This window comes from Vitis vinifera, chromosome 6, assembly GCF_030704535.1.
Source record: "Vitis vinifera cultivar Pinot Noir 40024 chromosome 6, ASM3070453v1".
NCBI lineage: Eukaryota > Viridiplantae > Streptophyta > Magnoliopsida > Vitales > Vitaceae > Vitis > Vitis vinifera.
Window position 1 is genome coordinate 17,520,990 of NC_081810.1, and position 17,880 is coordinate 17,538,869.

Sequence of the window (17,880 nt, forward strand, 5' to 3'; positions counted from 1 at the left end):
TGCCATCCTTTTGCTTCTTTACCATATTTGCCACCCATGACTTACTTCAAAAGAGCCTCTCTTTCATGTGCATATCGCCAACCCCACTATCAAAGAAGGGCCTTGTTAAGCAAAGAGAGACCTAACACCTAAGCCCCTCCTTCCTCTTATCTGAACAAACAATCACCTACTTTACTAGATGTAGTCTCTCTCTAGAGCCCCCACTTCCACAAAGAAAATCCCTTTGAATCTATTCCAACCTCAATCTAACCATCCTTGAGATGCAAAACAAAAACACAAAATAGATATGCAAGCTGGATAATGTGCTCCGGATTACGGTGAGCCTCTCCCTTTTAGAGATATATTGCCTTGTCCACATCACTAGTCTTTAATGGAACCACTCTTTCACCCCATCCTAAGCTGCCACTGATTTAAAAGGGGTACCCAAAGAAACACCCATAGGACAACCACCTAGAGACACCTTGGATATGGGATATCCCCCTGAAAGCATGCTTCCTACTGGTCCCCACCTCAATTTCCCTTTGCTTACCAAGCTTGCACTCTACTCTTTCATTTGTTATTTTTTACATTTCACTTAGTCAATGTCACATGTTACCATCTTGTTGGCTTATCAGCAATGCAGAAAACAATAATTTGAAAATTATTTAAGAATATTCTAGATGCTAATAATCTCAAATTGTTAGCATAAGTCCCAAATTATTTTAAAACTCTTCCAATGATAAACTAGGAAACTTTTTCCAATTCTGATTTCGATCTTCAGTTTTAGAATTTATATATTTTATGCACTTTAAAAAAAAAAAAGAAAAAAAAAAGCAAGACAAATTGGCATATGCTAGTATTAAGAGTTGAATTGGCTCCAAGCCTTCACTTACAATTAAACCTAAAACTGCTAGAGCTGCTAACATAGTCTACAAGGCAGTTGGCTAGCCCCTCTCCAATTAATTCCCCAAATATTCAAGAATTTTGGGTGGCAACAAAATTGTGAATCATAATTTTTGCTTTGTTTCCAAGCAATGCCAATTATTGTGGGCAAACCAACCAAAGGTAAGAATCTTGTCCCAAACCGCCTTTGTACACAAAAAATACATTCTAGGTGGTATCCTATGAAACAACTCTGAAGCAGGAAAAGAGTGGGAGTACCTGGAAAGCTTTTACATAGTTAGGGTGCTCCAGTGCTGTTGCCCCCCATCCATGCTCCAGTAATCACACACTTTGGCTTCCTTATGATTAACAATAGAAAAAACACTAGAAAACTGATCCTTGAGAGTTGTCTTACCCCAGTGCACATCATAACAGAACCTATTCCTTTAACTATTTCCCAAAACTAAGCAAACGACAAAAACCCATTGTCCATTCTGACCCTACCTGATGACCCTCAAGAGCCCCTGACCCATAGCTTTTCTTCCTAATATCCCCCTTGCAGAACACTAAACTCAGCTGATACCACTCTCTTTCAAAATCTGCCATTTTCCTATGCGAACCTCCAAAGCCACTTACCCAATCAACCTTTGTTAAGATCACACAGGTTTAGGATTGCCAAACACACAAATTCCTTATGAAAACACAAAGTTGACCATAACTAGATAAGACTTCTTCCTATCTTCCCTATCAGGCCACAGGTCATCTCTTTGGTAGGAAGATGCATAGTAAAACAAAGAAACCTACGAGAGTGCTTTTAATGAGGGCAAGCTCCACCCTTGGTAGACAACTAAGTCCCATAATGTGTTTACAATTTTAGTTTGACAACATATAACAGATTAAATCAAGTTGTGTAAAATCAAGTTTCATATTCAACTTAATTCTACTTGGAAATATTTAAACAAAGTGTTTTGAAGGATGATATGTCTATTTCCATACTTTTATCACAATTGCAAGTCATAAATCTTATCATGTATCATTTTTCTACTTTTCTATATCATGTGTTGCATGCATCATATCATGTATCATAAGTTTTTTTATTTATTGAAAAATAAATAGAAAAAATATGTATAAATATATGAAATACAAATATATTTCAAGCATAAAATATAGAGTAATGGATGACCAATTTCATGAAAGATAGTAGGATTTAAAGAGTTAAATTATGTCATACCATATGAAAACATTGAAACTAGAGTCTTGAGAAGTTCAATTTAACAAAATATGAGTTTTATCATCACAAAATCCACAACAAATTTTTAAAATTTTTAGCTCCAATTTCTAATTAGGTAGATATATATATATATATACTTATATGTGTTGTAGATATATATGTCTTTATAATGTGACAAAAATTTCAACATTTCATATAATTTTGACAAATATGTGACTTCTTCATAAGAAGGATTATTTACCATTCTTTCTTTCCCTTTTATGATTATTTTCTAACCTTAAAATACATTTTAAACAATTAATAGGATATTCTTTAAAACAAATTCAATTTGAAAATTTTCAGAAACAATAAAAAATAGTTAAGGGTGTATGTATTAATTACATATTGTATCATTTCTCATAAGATTAAAATATGTTAAAGACTGGTGATACAAATCGATTTTCATAAAAATGTACCACATCATATCATATCTGTATTAAGTTTTTAACAACTAAACTTTTATCTATCATTGCTTTATTTTGTTTTTGTTTCCTTTTTAAGTGTACAGCTTGCAGCTTTAATCAGATTTTGTATAATATGAAAGGATGTCTCCTTCTTGACCTTTTTATTTAATAGAAATGAGTAACTCTAGTTTAATTGAAAAAATCCACACTAATGGTCAAAAGAATGGCCAAGTTTTTTTTTTAAACCACAAGAAGTTTAGGGGTGTATTAGAAGTCAGAAATTTTAATTCAAGGATCTAATTTTATCAGTTTTGCTCAAGCCCTGAAAATAAGTTCACTATTCAAGGAAGGAAAAGGAACACATGAGTCAGCAATGGCAAAGCCCAAAACTCATTCCAAGGGAACAAAACGTAGGATGACTAACACATTTAGCCTAGTGGTAAACCTCAATACCTTTCTATATATTTGGCCAAGGCTCAATTCCAACTGTTAAAGTTTTTTTCCTTTTTTTTTTCAATGGGGGGCATTTGCCCCCTCTAGGCCCTATGTAGTCTGCAGGAAAATCTCCCTATGCTACACAAGTGAACTGGAGCCACATGCAGTTGGTGCAAGCTAAATGAATTCAGCAAGTCCATTACACTTTTGCTTTACCCATCCAAGAGAGAGAGAGAGAGAGAGAGAGAGAGAGAGAGAGAGAGAGAGATAGTACAGCAAGTCCGTCCATTTAACTCAACAAACATTGCCTCCAATTAATTTGTAGTTGTAAGGGATTGACTAAGATATATAGAGAGCTATATGAATTGCAATATTAAAACCATATATGGAAGAAACTGCATATAAGGCCATAAAACAATGCAGCAACTAAATTATTACTCTATAAAATTACTCAAAGAAACATAACAGAGCTCTTCGATTATATCACCTGCTTAACCCATGCACGAACTAACATGATTAAAAGAAGAGAGACAAAGAAAGCTGGTAAAGCAGCTAGTATTGCAAAATTGATTTCGTTGGCCCTGAGGATCTGGTTGAGTTCAAGCATTGCCCTGTTTAGCAGATAGTCAGTAGGAACTAAACAATGAGATGAACTTGTATCTAAAATAGATATAATTATCCAACCAAGGGTATGAGTTCACTTCACTCACGTCTCAATATCCAGTTTTAGCTTTTGAATCTGTAATGACATAAAGCCATTGTTAAAAAACTGTTTTAAAAACTTCCAGACTTACTAATAGTAGCATATACTACCTGGATGAGTAAAGCATGAGCAAGCTCGCCTTTAAGAAGATTCTGAATAGGATGCATAAGTTCTTTTTCATACCTATATTGGAGAATTTAGTGAATTATTTCCTCACATAAGGAAAGAGAATATAGCTAAATAATACATACAAACAAGTACCATGACAAAAGTACATGAAGACATTACATGAAGAAAGGTTTCAAATTCTGATATTTTTTAATGAATATTGATATGGAAATATGATGCTCTTTGGATTGATCTTTTGACTCAAAAGCATGTTTATTTTCAAAAAATAAAAAATAATAAAATTAAAATTGCTTTTGCTTTTAAAAAAAAAAAAGCTTCATCCAGAAGCAAGAATAAGATTGCTTCTCATGGCCATTTTTCACATATCAATATTTCCCTTTGAAGTCATGATTTCAGCTTCTACTTCTGGATAAAAGCAGAAATTGGCAACTTCTGCTTAATCAGGTGCATTATTAGATGAAGTCACAGCATCCAGATCCATCTCCCATTCTACTTTTCCAGTTTGGGTATTGTTAGAGCTAACAACTATTCTTTTAATATTCTTTCTCGTTTGTTCCATAATCACAAGCACAATCACATATATAAGTGGAGCTCGACGCACTATCCGCATTATCTATGATATGGATAGGGACATTAAGCACAATTTGTACCCTTTACTTTGGGGAGCTCTTACTAAAATTTGGATTATCCAAATTGTGCATGTTGCCAACATTGTGTTAGTTGATAATTGCACTTGTTAAAGAAACACTTGGAAGAGAGTGAGATCAAAGACTTAGGTCACCTAAGACACTTCCTTACAATTAAGATCACTTTGTTAGATAAGGGTATCTTTGCTTATAAGAGAAGGTATGTGCTACACATGCTAAAAGAAACTATGATGACAGGATGTAAAAAAGTAGATACACCAATCTAGATGAACCACTGAGTGGTAATCAAGGGAAACTCATTCAACGGTTTGGGGATGCATCAAAGATTATCCATTAAACTCATTTATTTCTATTTGTCTCAAACTAATTGGATAATGCATGTGTGGTGACTGTTATAGGCCAATACATGCATTGACCCACTTCACATCATCTAAGGTTACACACAGAGTATTAAGGTACCTAAAGGCATGTGCTAGTGAGGGAACTCTGTACAACCAACATGGTCGTATTAGAGTTGAGACATTTACAAATTGGGATAGCAATTGGTTCTGTTAGTAATGGGAGGTCCATAAGGAAATTGCATTCTTTCTTTTTACTAGGCAGACAAGGAGTATATATTGACAAGCGCCAATCAAAAAATAAAGGAGGGTGCACCCCTAGTAATCGGAAGAACACAAAAGGTGCCAAAAGATAAGAAAGAAAGAAGTTAATGGGACCCTATGTAACCAATGAAATAAAACAAAACGGAAACATCAGCCCCCAAACAACCTCTAGACTACAGAAACAGGGATCAAATAAAAACATCTTTCAAAGACTGAACCAATCACTCCATCCCAACAAAGATGGCCCACTTTATGGCAGGTAACATTGTAAAAATTGGATTCATAATAAGAAGTGGTAACAAGGTCAAGTGTAGAAGAGTTTAGAGAGGTGACCATGATCTTTACAACCTAGTGTGCTTCAAGATTCTTCTTGAAATCCTGGGCAGTAGATGCTACTTACCCATTAGTTTATATGGTGACGGTAAAGTTTCCATTCTCATAGCTCACAATCCCATTTGTCATGACAGGCTAAGGATATTGAGGTGGAGAGACACATTATTAGGGGAGAAAGCAAATCTGAAGAGATTTATATTTCAGTTGTAAAAACCAACAACACATATTAAAAAATAAATTGTGAAAAACCAGCAATCAACTTGTAGATGTTTCTAGTAAGGGTGACAAGTCATGTGATTCACTGGGTATTAGGCAAGTTGAACATGTGTGATACAAATGCACCAACTTAAGAAACTGTTGAGGGCTTAATCATTTATCGAGGGAATATATGTATGTTCCCTTTCTCCTCTAAATTCATGCACACATACACAGGTGTAACATGTGGAAGAAGTTGAAAGAGGAGGTGGAAAAGTTAGGATATGAGGGTGTAAAATGTGGAAGAAGTTGAAAAGGTAACCACTGAGGGGTCCATGATTGTGGAATTACTACTATTCTTTTACTTTTAATTATAAGATGAGGGTCTTTGTGTAATTTTGACATCAATAAGATAGTACACTAATTCAAATCTTCTTTTTAATAATAGTCACAGATATGTGGATATGTTGAGTAACAGGTGTGAACTGATAGAGAGTCCAGCAATCCTCTTTCCTTTCTTCTCCTCTTAGCAGACAAGCATGATTTTTTTTCCCCAAATAAGCTTCAACAAAATATAAAACAATGTTCATCAAAGCAAGCTCAGGATAAATATAAAAACTTAAGAAGAAAGGCAAGCAACTAACTTGAATCTTTCTTTAAATAAGACCACAATTTAAAGTACCAATTATCAATGACACCCATTCTGCTGCTCTTTTGCAAGCACATTTGCAGACTTGATTGATTTCAAATACTGTTGTAAGTGGCTACTATAATCATAGGAGGAGATCCAACCTGGCCATAACTATTTCAAGCATTTGCTGGTCGGATGCATGTTCTGGGAACTTTTGACCTTGTGTTTGCTCGCTAAAAGTCAGCAACATTCTGAAGGACATAATTATCTTAATATCAAATGCAAATCAAGATCCAGTCAGGTAGATCATTTTTTTGATGTCAAATCGGTTGTTAACAATTAACATGATGGTATAAAGGTGTACTGTGCCAGAGAATGGATTAAGATCCCAAATTAACTTAAACAACAATCATGGCCACCATCCATCCACACAAAAAGATAAGGACAAAGAAAAGGAATAACCAAATCAAGAATGCTATGGAAAGAAAAAGGTGTTAAATCTTGTAACCAATATTGGCTAAAACACATCTCTTATAATATTTCAAGAAAAACAGCAACAACTAAATGCATTAATGAATTTTTCAAAAGAAAAACTATACCGAGTTCACATTCTAATTTGCTGCCTTGTAAAATTATGATTATTAGTCAATTTAACTATAAAATAGATAATAATATGACTTATCCAATCTCCACACCAATAAAAATGAATAATAATGAGATATTAGAAGAAATTTAACAACCACATCGGAAAAAAATTCACAATAAAATGTATTTTAATAACTCATTTCTTTAGAAAGATACAACTTACATAACTGACTTCCATCTGTTTTGAAATGTAAAAACGCATGGTTACAGCATATTAACTCAATCCCAAAATGAAATGTTAACAAAATTCAAAGATTTAGAATATAGGAACTTCAAAAGAAAATTAGCTCTAGAACATTCCATATGACAAAATAAATAAACCTCCATATGACAAAATACATAAACCTGCAGATTGACATAGCCCTGATAGGTTTTCTGGTCAAACAATCAATCTCTTTACAGCTGGCAGAATAAAACCATTTGCTTGAAAACCAATCCCTTGCTGCCTCAGTAGTCAGCAAACACACTCATAACTGAATCTTTTAATCATTCAATAACAGGAAACTACTTTATTTTTTTTACAAACCTTGAATTCTTACTGATGAACTTTTGCCAAAGTCATCCTCTTCTCATTCAAATTTTGTACAAACCTACATTAGATGTACAGTTTATTGACGTAAAATTTGGAAAGGACAATTGTTTTCTGGCCATAAGCAACTTCTGTGTTCCCCTCATCTTTGCTGTTTCAAATGTGAGTTAAGAATATGTCGTAGGGTTAGCCAATGCCACGTATGGCTGAAAAAACAAGGGTTTTACTTCAACAAAATTCGGCAGCAATGAGACTACTAAGGTGTCTCCATTTTTATGGTAATGAATAAACTGGTAGGGTGCTGATGTTGTGCACAGCCAGAATGGTGATAATAGACATTCTGGCAGGTGCGTGTGAGAAATTGTGAGTAGACTGCTAGATCTAGTCCTGAATAAGATCACACATAAAATTAAATTGCAATAGTCTAATTGAACTAGATTAGTTTATTCTGATCCAAAAATATCAAAGAAGTACTTTTCCTAAATTTGTTTAACCTATTGCTTAGTAGTGATGAGAAAAAGGTATGATGCAGAGACACTATTTTTATCTGGAAAATACTTTCAGGAAAAACTAGCAGAACTTACCCAAATGAATGCATACAGCATGAAAGTTATTGTTACAAGTTACCACTACACCAGCAATGTTACCCTCATATAACACCAAAAACCAAGTCCATCAAATCTTCAGCCATTGATTCTCTGAGTCCTTGTAAACCATGAACTGGATCCATGATTCACATTTCCTTGATTGAATTCATGATCAAAGCCTTTCATAATCAACTTGGTGTTCAGTAGATCAGCCACATAGAGAGTTGAAGAGTGAAAAGGTAACAAACAATTTGAGACCACCAGATAAAAAATGTGCTTCCATGCACATGAAATCCATGAGTGCAGGAAGATGTATGATTGTTTCCTCCTGTAAAGAACACTCTCTTAAAAACTACCAAGATTTGATTCTTTAAAAGTTTTCAAGAAATTTTTCTCCAAATTTCTTTCCAAACCTGGGGAAAGAAATTCGCTCTCTTTTTTCACATTCTTATTCTTTTCTATTCTTTGTGTATTCACTCTATTTTTCACAATTTTTCCACCCACAGATCTGAAGAAAAACTCTTCTTTGAAAGGAGGGTAGAAACCTTAGTTTAATAAGGAAAAAGGAGTGTAAAAACCTCGGTCTGGTATAGAAATGATTCTTGAAGAAATAAAGTTTGATTTAAACCAAAATTTCCAAGGGTATTTAATTTTTTTTTTCTCAATGATACTCTAATATAATTTCTAAACTAAATAATTTCCTAAACCTCTTGAGTCACCATGCTTACAAGTGTGTCACTTTTTCCAGAAGTCATCAACTCTTGGTATCCTTTGTCAGGGACATTTTACCTTCTTAAGATGTGTAGTACCATTGAATCATACATTGTCTTTGTTTCCTTTTATAAGATATGCAGTTTGTTTTTTTTTTTCCTTTTTTTTTTGGGAGGCATAATCATGCTCTTTTTTATCAGTTCTTATAAAACTTGGAAGAAATTCTCTTTCTTCATCGTATTCTTGTACTTACCAAGTTGAATGCAATGAATTATCTTGCTTCTAGTAAGAAAAGAATCTGCATTTTTCTTCACAACATTAAACCTGTTAAGGTTAGCTTCTAGGAAGCTAAAACCTCTTTTTTAAACTTAATAAGAGCGCTTTTGTACCTGTTTGAATTATTTTATGAAAGGAGCTTTTGGCTTAAAAAGCTTAACACGGAAGTTAGAAAATTTTTGTTTCTCATAGAAGTCCTTTTTTAGCTCCTTTAGGAAATCATTTCATGTTTAATGAAACTTGCACAAGACCAATATTGCATTTTTAAGATTATGGTTTGGCTTCAATTTCAGCTTCTAGCTGAAGCAAAAAATAAAAAGCCATTCTAAATGACACCTAAACTGAAATTCAAGTGCAACAAGTGATGCAACCTTGATTGAATGACTAAGGTGTCATTTGGATATACTTCTTGTTTTTTGTTTTTAAAAACAGAAAATGATAATATACATAACATGCAAGAACTCTTTGAGACACACTTAAAAGGATGATGACTTTTAAAAACTATTTAAAAAAATTGAGGTATTAAAAAAAAATTTACTACCTTCATTTTAAAAAACTTTAAATAATATATAAGGACATAAGATACATCCATACTTTTTATATAAGAGTTATTGTACTTTATATAAAAATTACTACTATTTTCTATTTCTAAAAACAGGAAAAGAGAAAACATATCCAAACAAGCACTAAATTTTTGTAATGGAATTTTCCAAGTCTAAATTTCCAACAATAGTTATCATATGTTCCCATGTACATAGCTCTAATCCAACTAGTCAGAATGAACTTTGCATCATACATTGTACATCCAAGTCATTCCACCAAACCCCCCTTCTTTTTCATAAAGAATCACTTCTGTTTACAATCCTCTGGTTTTTCCTTGCAATAATAAATAAAAGATAGAACTATCTAAAAAAACTTTAAAACAAATTGAAAGTAATTAAGCTTTTTAGTACATTCCAAGTAAAAGTGATCAAGAGGCAGAAAAAAAGGAAAAAAATAAACAAAGAAACAGAAGTTGTTTATAAAATATTAGGAAACAAAGACTTGCAAGAGAATTTAACCTGTGTAGAGAATTAGCAGTTAACTGCACATCTTCTAGCTCCATTACGCTTCTGTGCCTCTTCCTGAATGTCTCAAAGAGTTCATCTCTAATAGACAGAATCTGATGAAAATAGAATTAAGATACAGCTCAAATTATTCAAATATTTAAGACTACAAGTATGAACAATAGTGTGTAATAAGAATTTGGATAAACAGAGAACAAACCATAATTTCCAAGTTAATAATCAGATGATATTTAAGAAACAACTATTATATATCAAAACAGAGCCAAAGCATGACAACACTGCTCCTTCATTTGAATTTTCAAGGGAACTTGTAAAATATGGTTGGACACCTAAGTGGTGACATCAGCAAGATTCCAAATATATGACAGAAATATATAGAGCCAATTATCCCCAATTATCGGTTTGTTCAAAAATTACCAGAGAATAGGATATGAGATTTCTAACCATGTACTGCTTCCTTGCTTAATAATAACTAATTGAATTAAAGAAAATTCCCCTAAGGTCTCTAACAATAACAAAGACTTCATCTGAGGTTTTCAATTTATCACTGACCACCCCTAAGGTATTTAATGGTATATTAACACAAAACACGAACACCTTCTACATGTCTTATTTGTCATAAACATACAGGATTCCCAACACCACAAAGTGCAAAAACCTTCTACATATCTTATTTGTCATAAACATGGAGAATTCCTAACACCACCTTCTAATTCTTGAAAATGTCAAAAAAAAATTTTGATAAGTAAACACAGAATTCATTGAAAGAAGGCTAAAAAGCCCCATAGTATACAGGACGTATACAAGGCAGCTAAGGCCTTACAAGCAAAAAAGACCAAAAACTTATCACCCCTTAACTGGAGGCTAGCCACTCCAGGAATCCTATAAGGGAATGCGGCTCCTCATCCATATACAATTTAGCCCAACCCCAAATGTTACATACAAAAGAATATTTAAGCCTCTGAATTGCTAACTCCCTCCCCACCCCCCTAAAAGCTAGTCTATTCCTTTCCTTCCAAACCGTCCAAAAAATAAATAACGAAATGGAATTCCAAAGCTTTTTCCTTTTTTTCCCCACAAAAGTACCCCCCCCCCCCCCCCCAACTATATAAAACCTCATTTACAGTTTTAGGAAACACCCACTGAACCCCAACTAAACCCAACACTAAATCCCACAGCACTCTGGCCACTGTACAATGTATAAGAATGTGGTTCACATTTTCCGCTTCACAAGCACACAAAAAACAGCGGTTGGGAAGCTGTCATCCTCTCTTTTGGAGCCTATTAAGAGTCAATATCTTCCCCCGAGTGGCTTCCCACGCAAAAAACATGATTTTAGTTGGAACTCTCTCCACCCAAATTTTGTTTTTCGAGAAGACGACCTCCAAAGGCCTATCCAACCAGTTGTACGCTTCCTTCACTCTAAACTGCCCACTTCCCCCTCCCTTCCAAAAAACCAAATCTTCCTCCCAAATAATCCTAAATCCCCTCAACACCTGGAGCAAATCGTCTACCATCTCCACCTCCCAATCATTAAAATCCCTAATAAATCTCAAATTCCAGCCTCCTTCTCCAACATTCTGATCCCACATTTCTTCAACTGACGCATTTCTATGAGCTGCCAAGATGTAGAGGTGCGAGAACCTTTGGGACAGCACTATATCCCCACACCAAGTGTCAGTCCAGAACCTAATTTTATTGCCTTTCCCCACTTTGAACACCAAGTTTTCCCAGCACCAGCCAGCTTCCTTTAAAATCTCCTTCCAAACCCCCATCCCAAACGCACCCACAGCCTTTTTGGTCCTCCATCCGTAGTCCTTTTGACCATACTTTGCCACCAGCACTTGCTTCCAAAGAGCCTCCTTATCACAAGCGAATCTCCAAATCCATTTGTCACGTAACACTTTATTCACAAGGGTTAGTTTCCTTATTCCAAACCCCCCTTTCTCCTTATCCCCACACACCACCTCCCATTTGACAAGATGAACTTTCCTCTCCAAGTCCACCCCCCCCCCCCCCCAAAACACAAAAAATCTCTTTGCAGTTTTTCTAGTCCCCTTGCCACAGAAATGGGCATTCAAAAGAGGGACATCTGATACACTGGCATGCTAGCCATTGTGCTCTTAATTAGAGTGATTCTCCCGCCCTTTGAGATATATTGACTTTTCCAAAGGGCAAGCCTCCTTCTCACTTTCTCTTCTACCCCATCCCACCCATAGACAGCCTTATTTGGCACCCCCAGAGGCAGCCCCAAGTACACTGCCGGCAGCTGCCCCACCCTACACCCTAACTCCACAGCTAGCTCATCCACCTCTTCCACCTCCCCTATTGGAATGATCTCACTTTTAGCCAAATTGATTCTTAACCCTGAAGCGGCTTCAAATCAGAACAAAATTCAACTCAAATTCGTTAAGTACTCCTTTTTAGCCTCACAAAAAACGATTGTGTCATCGGCAAAGAGCAAATGAGCAACGTGGATAGCCCGCCCTCTACCACGCTGAATTTTACACCTTGAAATAAAACCCCCTTCCATAGCCCTTCTAATTAGAACGCTCAACACTTCCATCCCCATGACAAAAAGATAGGGGGACAAGGGGTCCCCTTGACGCAACCCTTTTGAGCTGGAGAAGAAACCAGCTGGGCTCCGTTCACCATGACTGAAAATTTAACTGTGGAGATACACCACCACATCCACCTCAACCACTTTGAGCCAAACCCCATTTTTTCCATAACCTTCAAAAGGAATTGCCAATTAATACTATCATAGGCCTTCTCAATATCTAGCTTACATATTAACCCATTTTCCCCCATTTTATTCCATGTGTCAATCACTTCGTTTGCTATTAGAGAGGCGTCTAGAATCTGTCTTCCCGTGACAAACGCGTTCTGATCAGGGGAGACCACTTTTCCTATCACTTTCTTAAGCCTGTTGGCCAACACCTCCCAAAAGGCTGATCACCTAGTTCATCGGCCCCTCCTTTCTTTGGTAACAACACTAGAAAGGTATTGTTGAGACTCTTGAGGAAAATATTCTGGTCATAAAACTCCTTGAACATCTCCAAAATTTCCTCCTTTACAAAGTCCTAGCAACTTTGCCAGAAGAACAAAGAGAAACCGTCAGGGCCTGGGGCTTTATCCCCATTCATATCCATCAAAGCCGCCTGGACCTCACCCTCAGTGAAGGGGAGCTCCAACACCTCCGCTTCTTGCAAACAGATTTGATTAAAATGAAGGCTTCCAATGTTCGCCCTCCACCTCGAACTTTCTGAAAACTGTTGCTGAAAGGCATTCACTACCCCTTCCTTAATTTCACGTTCCTTTGTCAGTCTTACCCCATTTATCTTAATTATGTCCATGTAGTTGGCTCTTCTATGAGCAGAAGCCATACGGTGGAAATATCCCGTGTTTCTATCCCCTGCCTTTAACCATAATTCCCTTAACACCTGTCTCCAATGCGTTTCTTCCAGATCTACCCACTTGGCATATCCCTCCTTGGCTTCCTTCTTACAAGCTAATTCCTCCACTGTCAAACTTCTCTCACCTTCCACCCTATCCCAATATTCCACTTGTTGGAGCGCTGCCTCCTTGTTACATTCCAGATTCCCGAACACCTCCCTATTCCAAACTTTAAGCTTCTGCTTCAACTCCTTCAGCTTTGCAGACAATCTAAAGTTGGCGCTACCACTGACCTCTATCCCCCGCCACCAATTACGGATTAAATCTTTGAACCCCTCGACTTTGAACCACATGTTTTCGAATCTGAAAGGGGCAGGCCCTCTCCTAAAGCTACCCCCCTCAAGTAACACTGGGAAATGATCCGAAGTTGGCCTAGGCAACCTTCGCTGGCTCACCCTATTAAATTGATCAAGCTAGCAGGGAGTTACCAGAAATCTATCTAGCCTAGCCCTTGATTAACTATTCAGGCCCCCGCTCCACGTGAAAGCTCCCCCTTGCAACTGTAAGTCCACGAGGCCTAGCTCGTTTACTACTTCCTCAAACCTCCTCATTGCTGAGGTTATTCTCCCTTGCCTGCTCCTTTCACTTTGAGAGAGGGTGATGTTGAAGTCACCCCCAAGGCACCAAGGCTCCTCCCAAATTCCTCTGATCACCCCAACTTCTTCCCACAAACACTCCCTCTCAACTCTAGTAAACGGGTCATAAACACCCGTGAATACCCAAATCACCCCATTATCCACTATTCTGAATCTGCAGGATAATGAAAACTGCCCCTCCTCCCACTCCAATAGATCCAGAACTCTTTTATCCCAACAAATCAGAATACCTCCAGCCGAACCACACGCATCCAGGGCCTTCCAATCTAAGAATCTTCCAGACCCTAAACTACTCACCACCCTGTCAGACATAACCTGAACTTTTGTCTCTTGAATACAAAAAAGATCCACCTTCTGCTTCCTAATTACCGATTTAATTACTTTCCTTTTCGTGCTTTCGTTTGCTCCCCTCACATTCCAGCTCAACAACTTGAGATTCATTAGACAACCACTGACTGCACTCCTCTACCTTGAAGAGGACATTTCCTTCTACCATCCCCCTCATAGTTGATTGAGCATTCCAATCTCTTTAACTCCCTTTCAAATCTCGATTTTTTCAATAGTCCTTTGCTGTGGATCTTTTTCCTCCTTTTCCTGATTTTGACCAAGAAACTTAATATGTCCTTTTCCAATCCTTCAATCGAAAATCCCAGGAATTGGCTAAACCTTGCTAGGCTACTTTCTTGCCAATCCAGGGCCCCTTCCCCCCTTCCTTCTTGGAACTCATACTAGGATGACCCCCCCTCCAAATCCCTTGCCACTGAAATGGGGCCATTAAACTCAACCAACTCCCAGCAGTCATTGCCATTCTCCCTAGGCCCAGCTGGGTCTTGACGATTTGACACACTGCCATTCTGGCACACCTCCCTTAACACCCCAAAATGATCAAAGAACTCCCCCTCTGGAGTCCGACCAAGCGAAAACAAAGAAGAATGAGAAGGAGTCCCCAAGTCCCATAAACCCCCTAAGATTGAAAGAGACCCATACCTCGAGACTTCTTCCACTAGGGCACTGTTTGTCAACAAGTAGTAGAGGTCTGCCTTCTGAACTCTCTCAGCTTCCTTTTCCCGCGCACTTAGAAACTCCAGCTCAAAGTTGGCTTCTCCACAAAGCCCAGGTTGAGCTAAGAACCCCATCGGGCCTTTATTAGACTGAGCCTCTGCCGGGCCTTTTCTCCTCTTGGCTGAAGGCCCACCAGGCTGCACCCCAATATCCTTAAAGCGGCTCAATAACGGCCCGCTACTCTTTCTTTGGACCATATTAGGCCCAAATCACAGCCCAAACTCCTCCTCTAAGACCTTCTCCTTTCCTTTAGAGCCTTTCGTCTCACCCGCAGGCCCAACCCCACCAACTCCAGCCTCTTTTGAAATTACTCCTTCAGATAAGAATTGCGGACTAGGCCCCCCAGTCCTCCTCAAACCCAGATTGTTCTCAATGAGCCCATCCAAGGGCGACCCATCTTCCACCCCACCCACTGAGGGCTGGATCATCGACCCGAATTGGATCCGGCCGACAGACGAAACCCTACCCGTCCCGCCCATCTGCCCTTCCATCCCGTCAGTTGTCCGTGACAGCGCCTCGAGCCCTACGCTACCCCACTCTTCCACTCGCCAGCCAGCGCGTGCGCCTTCGTCGCCCCTGACCTCTCCTCAGCCACGATCTATTGAGCCCCGATGACCCTCCGGCTTCTGTCTAATTGACGGCAACACCTCCCACCAAAGCTAAGATTATAAAAAATCCCTTCGATTCCAATTTCTAACGAGCTTGGCAACTCACCTCTCTTCATTTTCACAAAGATCCTAGCCCATCGGAGGTTTTCCATTTTTTCTGTCGAAGAATCCATGGCTACAAAGCCCCCGCACTCATCCCCCACCCTCCGCAGTATGGTCGGAACCCAAAGCGATAATGGCAAGCCCTTAACCCTCACCCAAACTTCTTCTCTTATTTCCCCTTCTTCCAAACACTCGAAACTTGGACTCCAAAGCTCCAATTCGACCTGAATCCCACCCACCGACCTTTTCCCAGCGGCGAAAACTTTCCTGGCTTCTACCACAAGTTCGAACTCTAAAAGGGCCTAACCCTCTTCCAGCCAAGCCAAACCTAGCTTCCCTTTCAGCCCCCAAACACTCGCCATCAGCCACCCCAACCTCGCCAGATCCTCTCCTCCTGCTACCCTAGGGTTCCATTTTCCCACCAAACAGTGCCCCAATCTATTCACATTTCTGCTAATTTCCTCTCCCTCTACCTCCATTCTGACCAAGAGACTATCCCTATTCCCCCATCTCTTTCCCATTTCAGCTTGCATTCTTTCAAGGATCGGCTCTTCCTTTTTTTCCTCCCTTCTGTCAATCCTCGCAGTCAGATCCCGTACCACCTCCGCCATAGCTAACCATCCCTCCCTTCCCCCTCTGCCTCTCGGGATACAAATCTTGTATCTTTTCTCCTCCGCATCTACAACCCCTAACCTGATAAAACTCCCCGTCTTATTGACTTCGCACACCATGGAGTAACTTCTCCCCTTTTCCTTCCAACCCTTCTCCCATTTGTCGTCTTTCCCATGCTTAACGCAATGGTCCAACCCTTCCAGAAAAATCCCAGCGCTTGCCGGCCCCAATCTAACCCATGACGAAACCCCTCTTTTGCTTTCCACAATGAAGAGTAGGGTTTTACCTCTTCTCTTCTCCACCTCTACTTCAAAGACCTTCGATTCCACCCCGAAACTCTTTCCTTGCCGTTTCATCCGTTTCTCCGTTTGGTTTTCTCCCTCGTCGCCATCGCCCTCACCCTCGCTCTCGCACTCTCTCGCTCTCTCTCTTAACAACATATCACACTCTCATTCGATACAGTGAAAAACTTGAAAATGTCAAAATTAATGATCCCTTTCTATTTTTGTATTCACTCCCAAATCTCTCCTTCCTCTCCTGCAAGGAAAAACACACCTTCCCCACCTAACCCAACCCTAATTTCCAAATCTCTTCTCCCTAAATCTCTTCCTTTGAACTTCTGTTCCTACAGATCAAAAACCCACATCAACTCAACCCTGATTCCAACAAATAAACCCTAAGATTCCTCAGCCCTCTTGCCAAGCTTCTGATTCTGCTAATCAAAACATTCCCCTTCCAACTCAGCCCTGATTGCATCAAATAAACCATAAAATTTCTCAGCCTTAGATTTCAGCAAACAAACCTAGATGTCTTTGTTCTAGTAAAGTTATCATCATCATTAATGCTCTCCAATGAAGCTAGACCACTTTTCAAATGCATAGCCTGCCCCTGAAGAGAGAAATCTTCTACTGCAATGTCTGCCACCAGGGAGACATACCATCATTTCTGTCCCTCCTGGTTCATCTTATTTTAATCTTGCAAACAAGTTTGTGATCATTGCTGTGCCAATGAAAGGAATGTAAAAAATGGATTTTCTTCTATTTGGTTTGATTTTGAAGACTTCAAAATTTGTAGAAGTTCAAAAGGGATAACAAAAATGCAGAGGATAAATGCTGTGCAACATGGAATTTTTTTTTTTCTTATAGGCAAAAAAAAATTGATTAAAGATAGCCAAGAAAAGGGGGGCTTAACCCACATGCACCAGAAGTATACATAGAGCACCTAAAAGGTAGAAGGAAAGCAAGCAAGATAGAAAAGAGAGGAGGCTCCCGAACCCAAAGTTGAGCCATCCACAAAATCTAACAAAGATAAATTTACAAACCCTAGCCCTTGACCATTCCAAAGGGCACATAGGAAAAAGTCTTTTCAGTTTCATGTCAAGAGTTCCTCATTGAAAACATTTATCATTCATCTCTCCAA

General features: G+C 38.4%; 1 protein-coding gene across 2 annotated transcripts in view; it reads right to left on the reverse strand.

Moving 5' to 3' along the window:
* The window catches only part of LOC100242629 (protein DGS1, mitochondrial), a 57,548-nt gene that overhangs the window by 9,507 nt on the left and 30,161 nt on the right, over positions 1-17,880 (reverse strand). For both annotated transcript variants that reach the window (XM_010653260.3, XM_003632207.4), the window contains 5 exons: positions 10,020-10,120; positions 6,372-6,461; positions 3,784-3,856; positions 3,681-3,709; positions 3,458-3,581 (listed from right to left, as the gene is read on the reverse strand). In XM_010653260.3, coding sequence (XP_010651562.1) covers positions 3,458-3,581; positions 3,681-3,709; positions 3,784-3,856; positions 6,372-6,461; positions 10,020-10,120 — 417 coding nt within the window. The remainder of the gene's footprint in view (positions 1-3,457; positions 3,582-3,680; positions 3,710-3,783; positions 3,857-6,371; positions 6,462-10,019; positions 10,121-17,880) is intronic.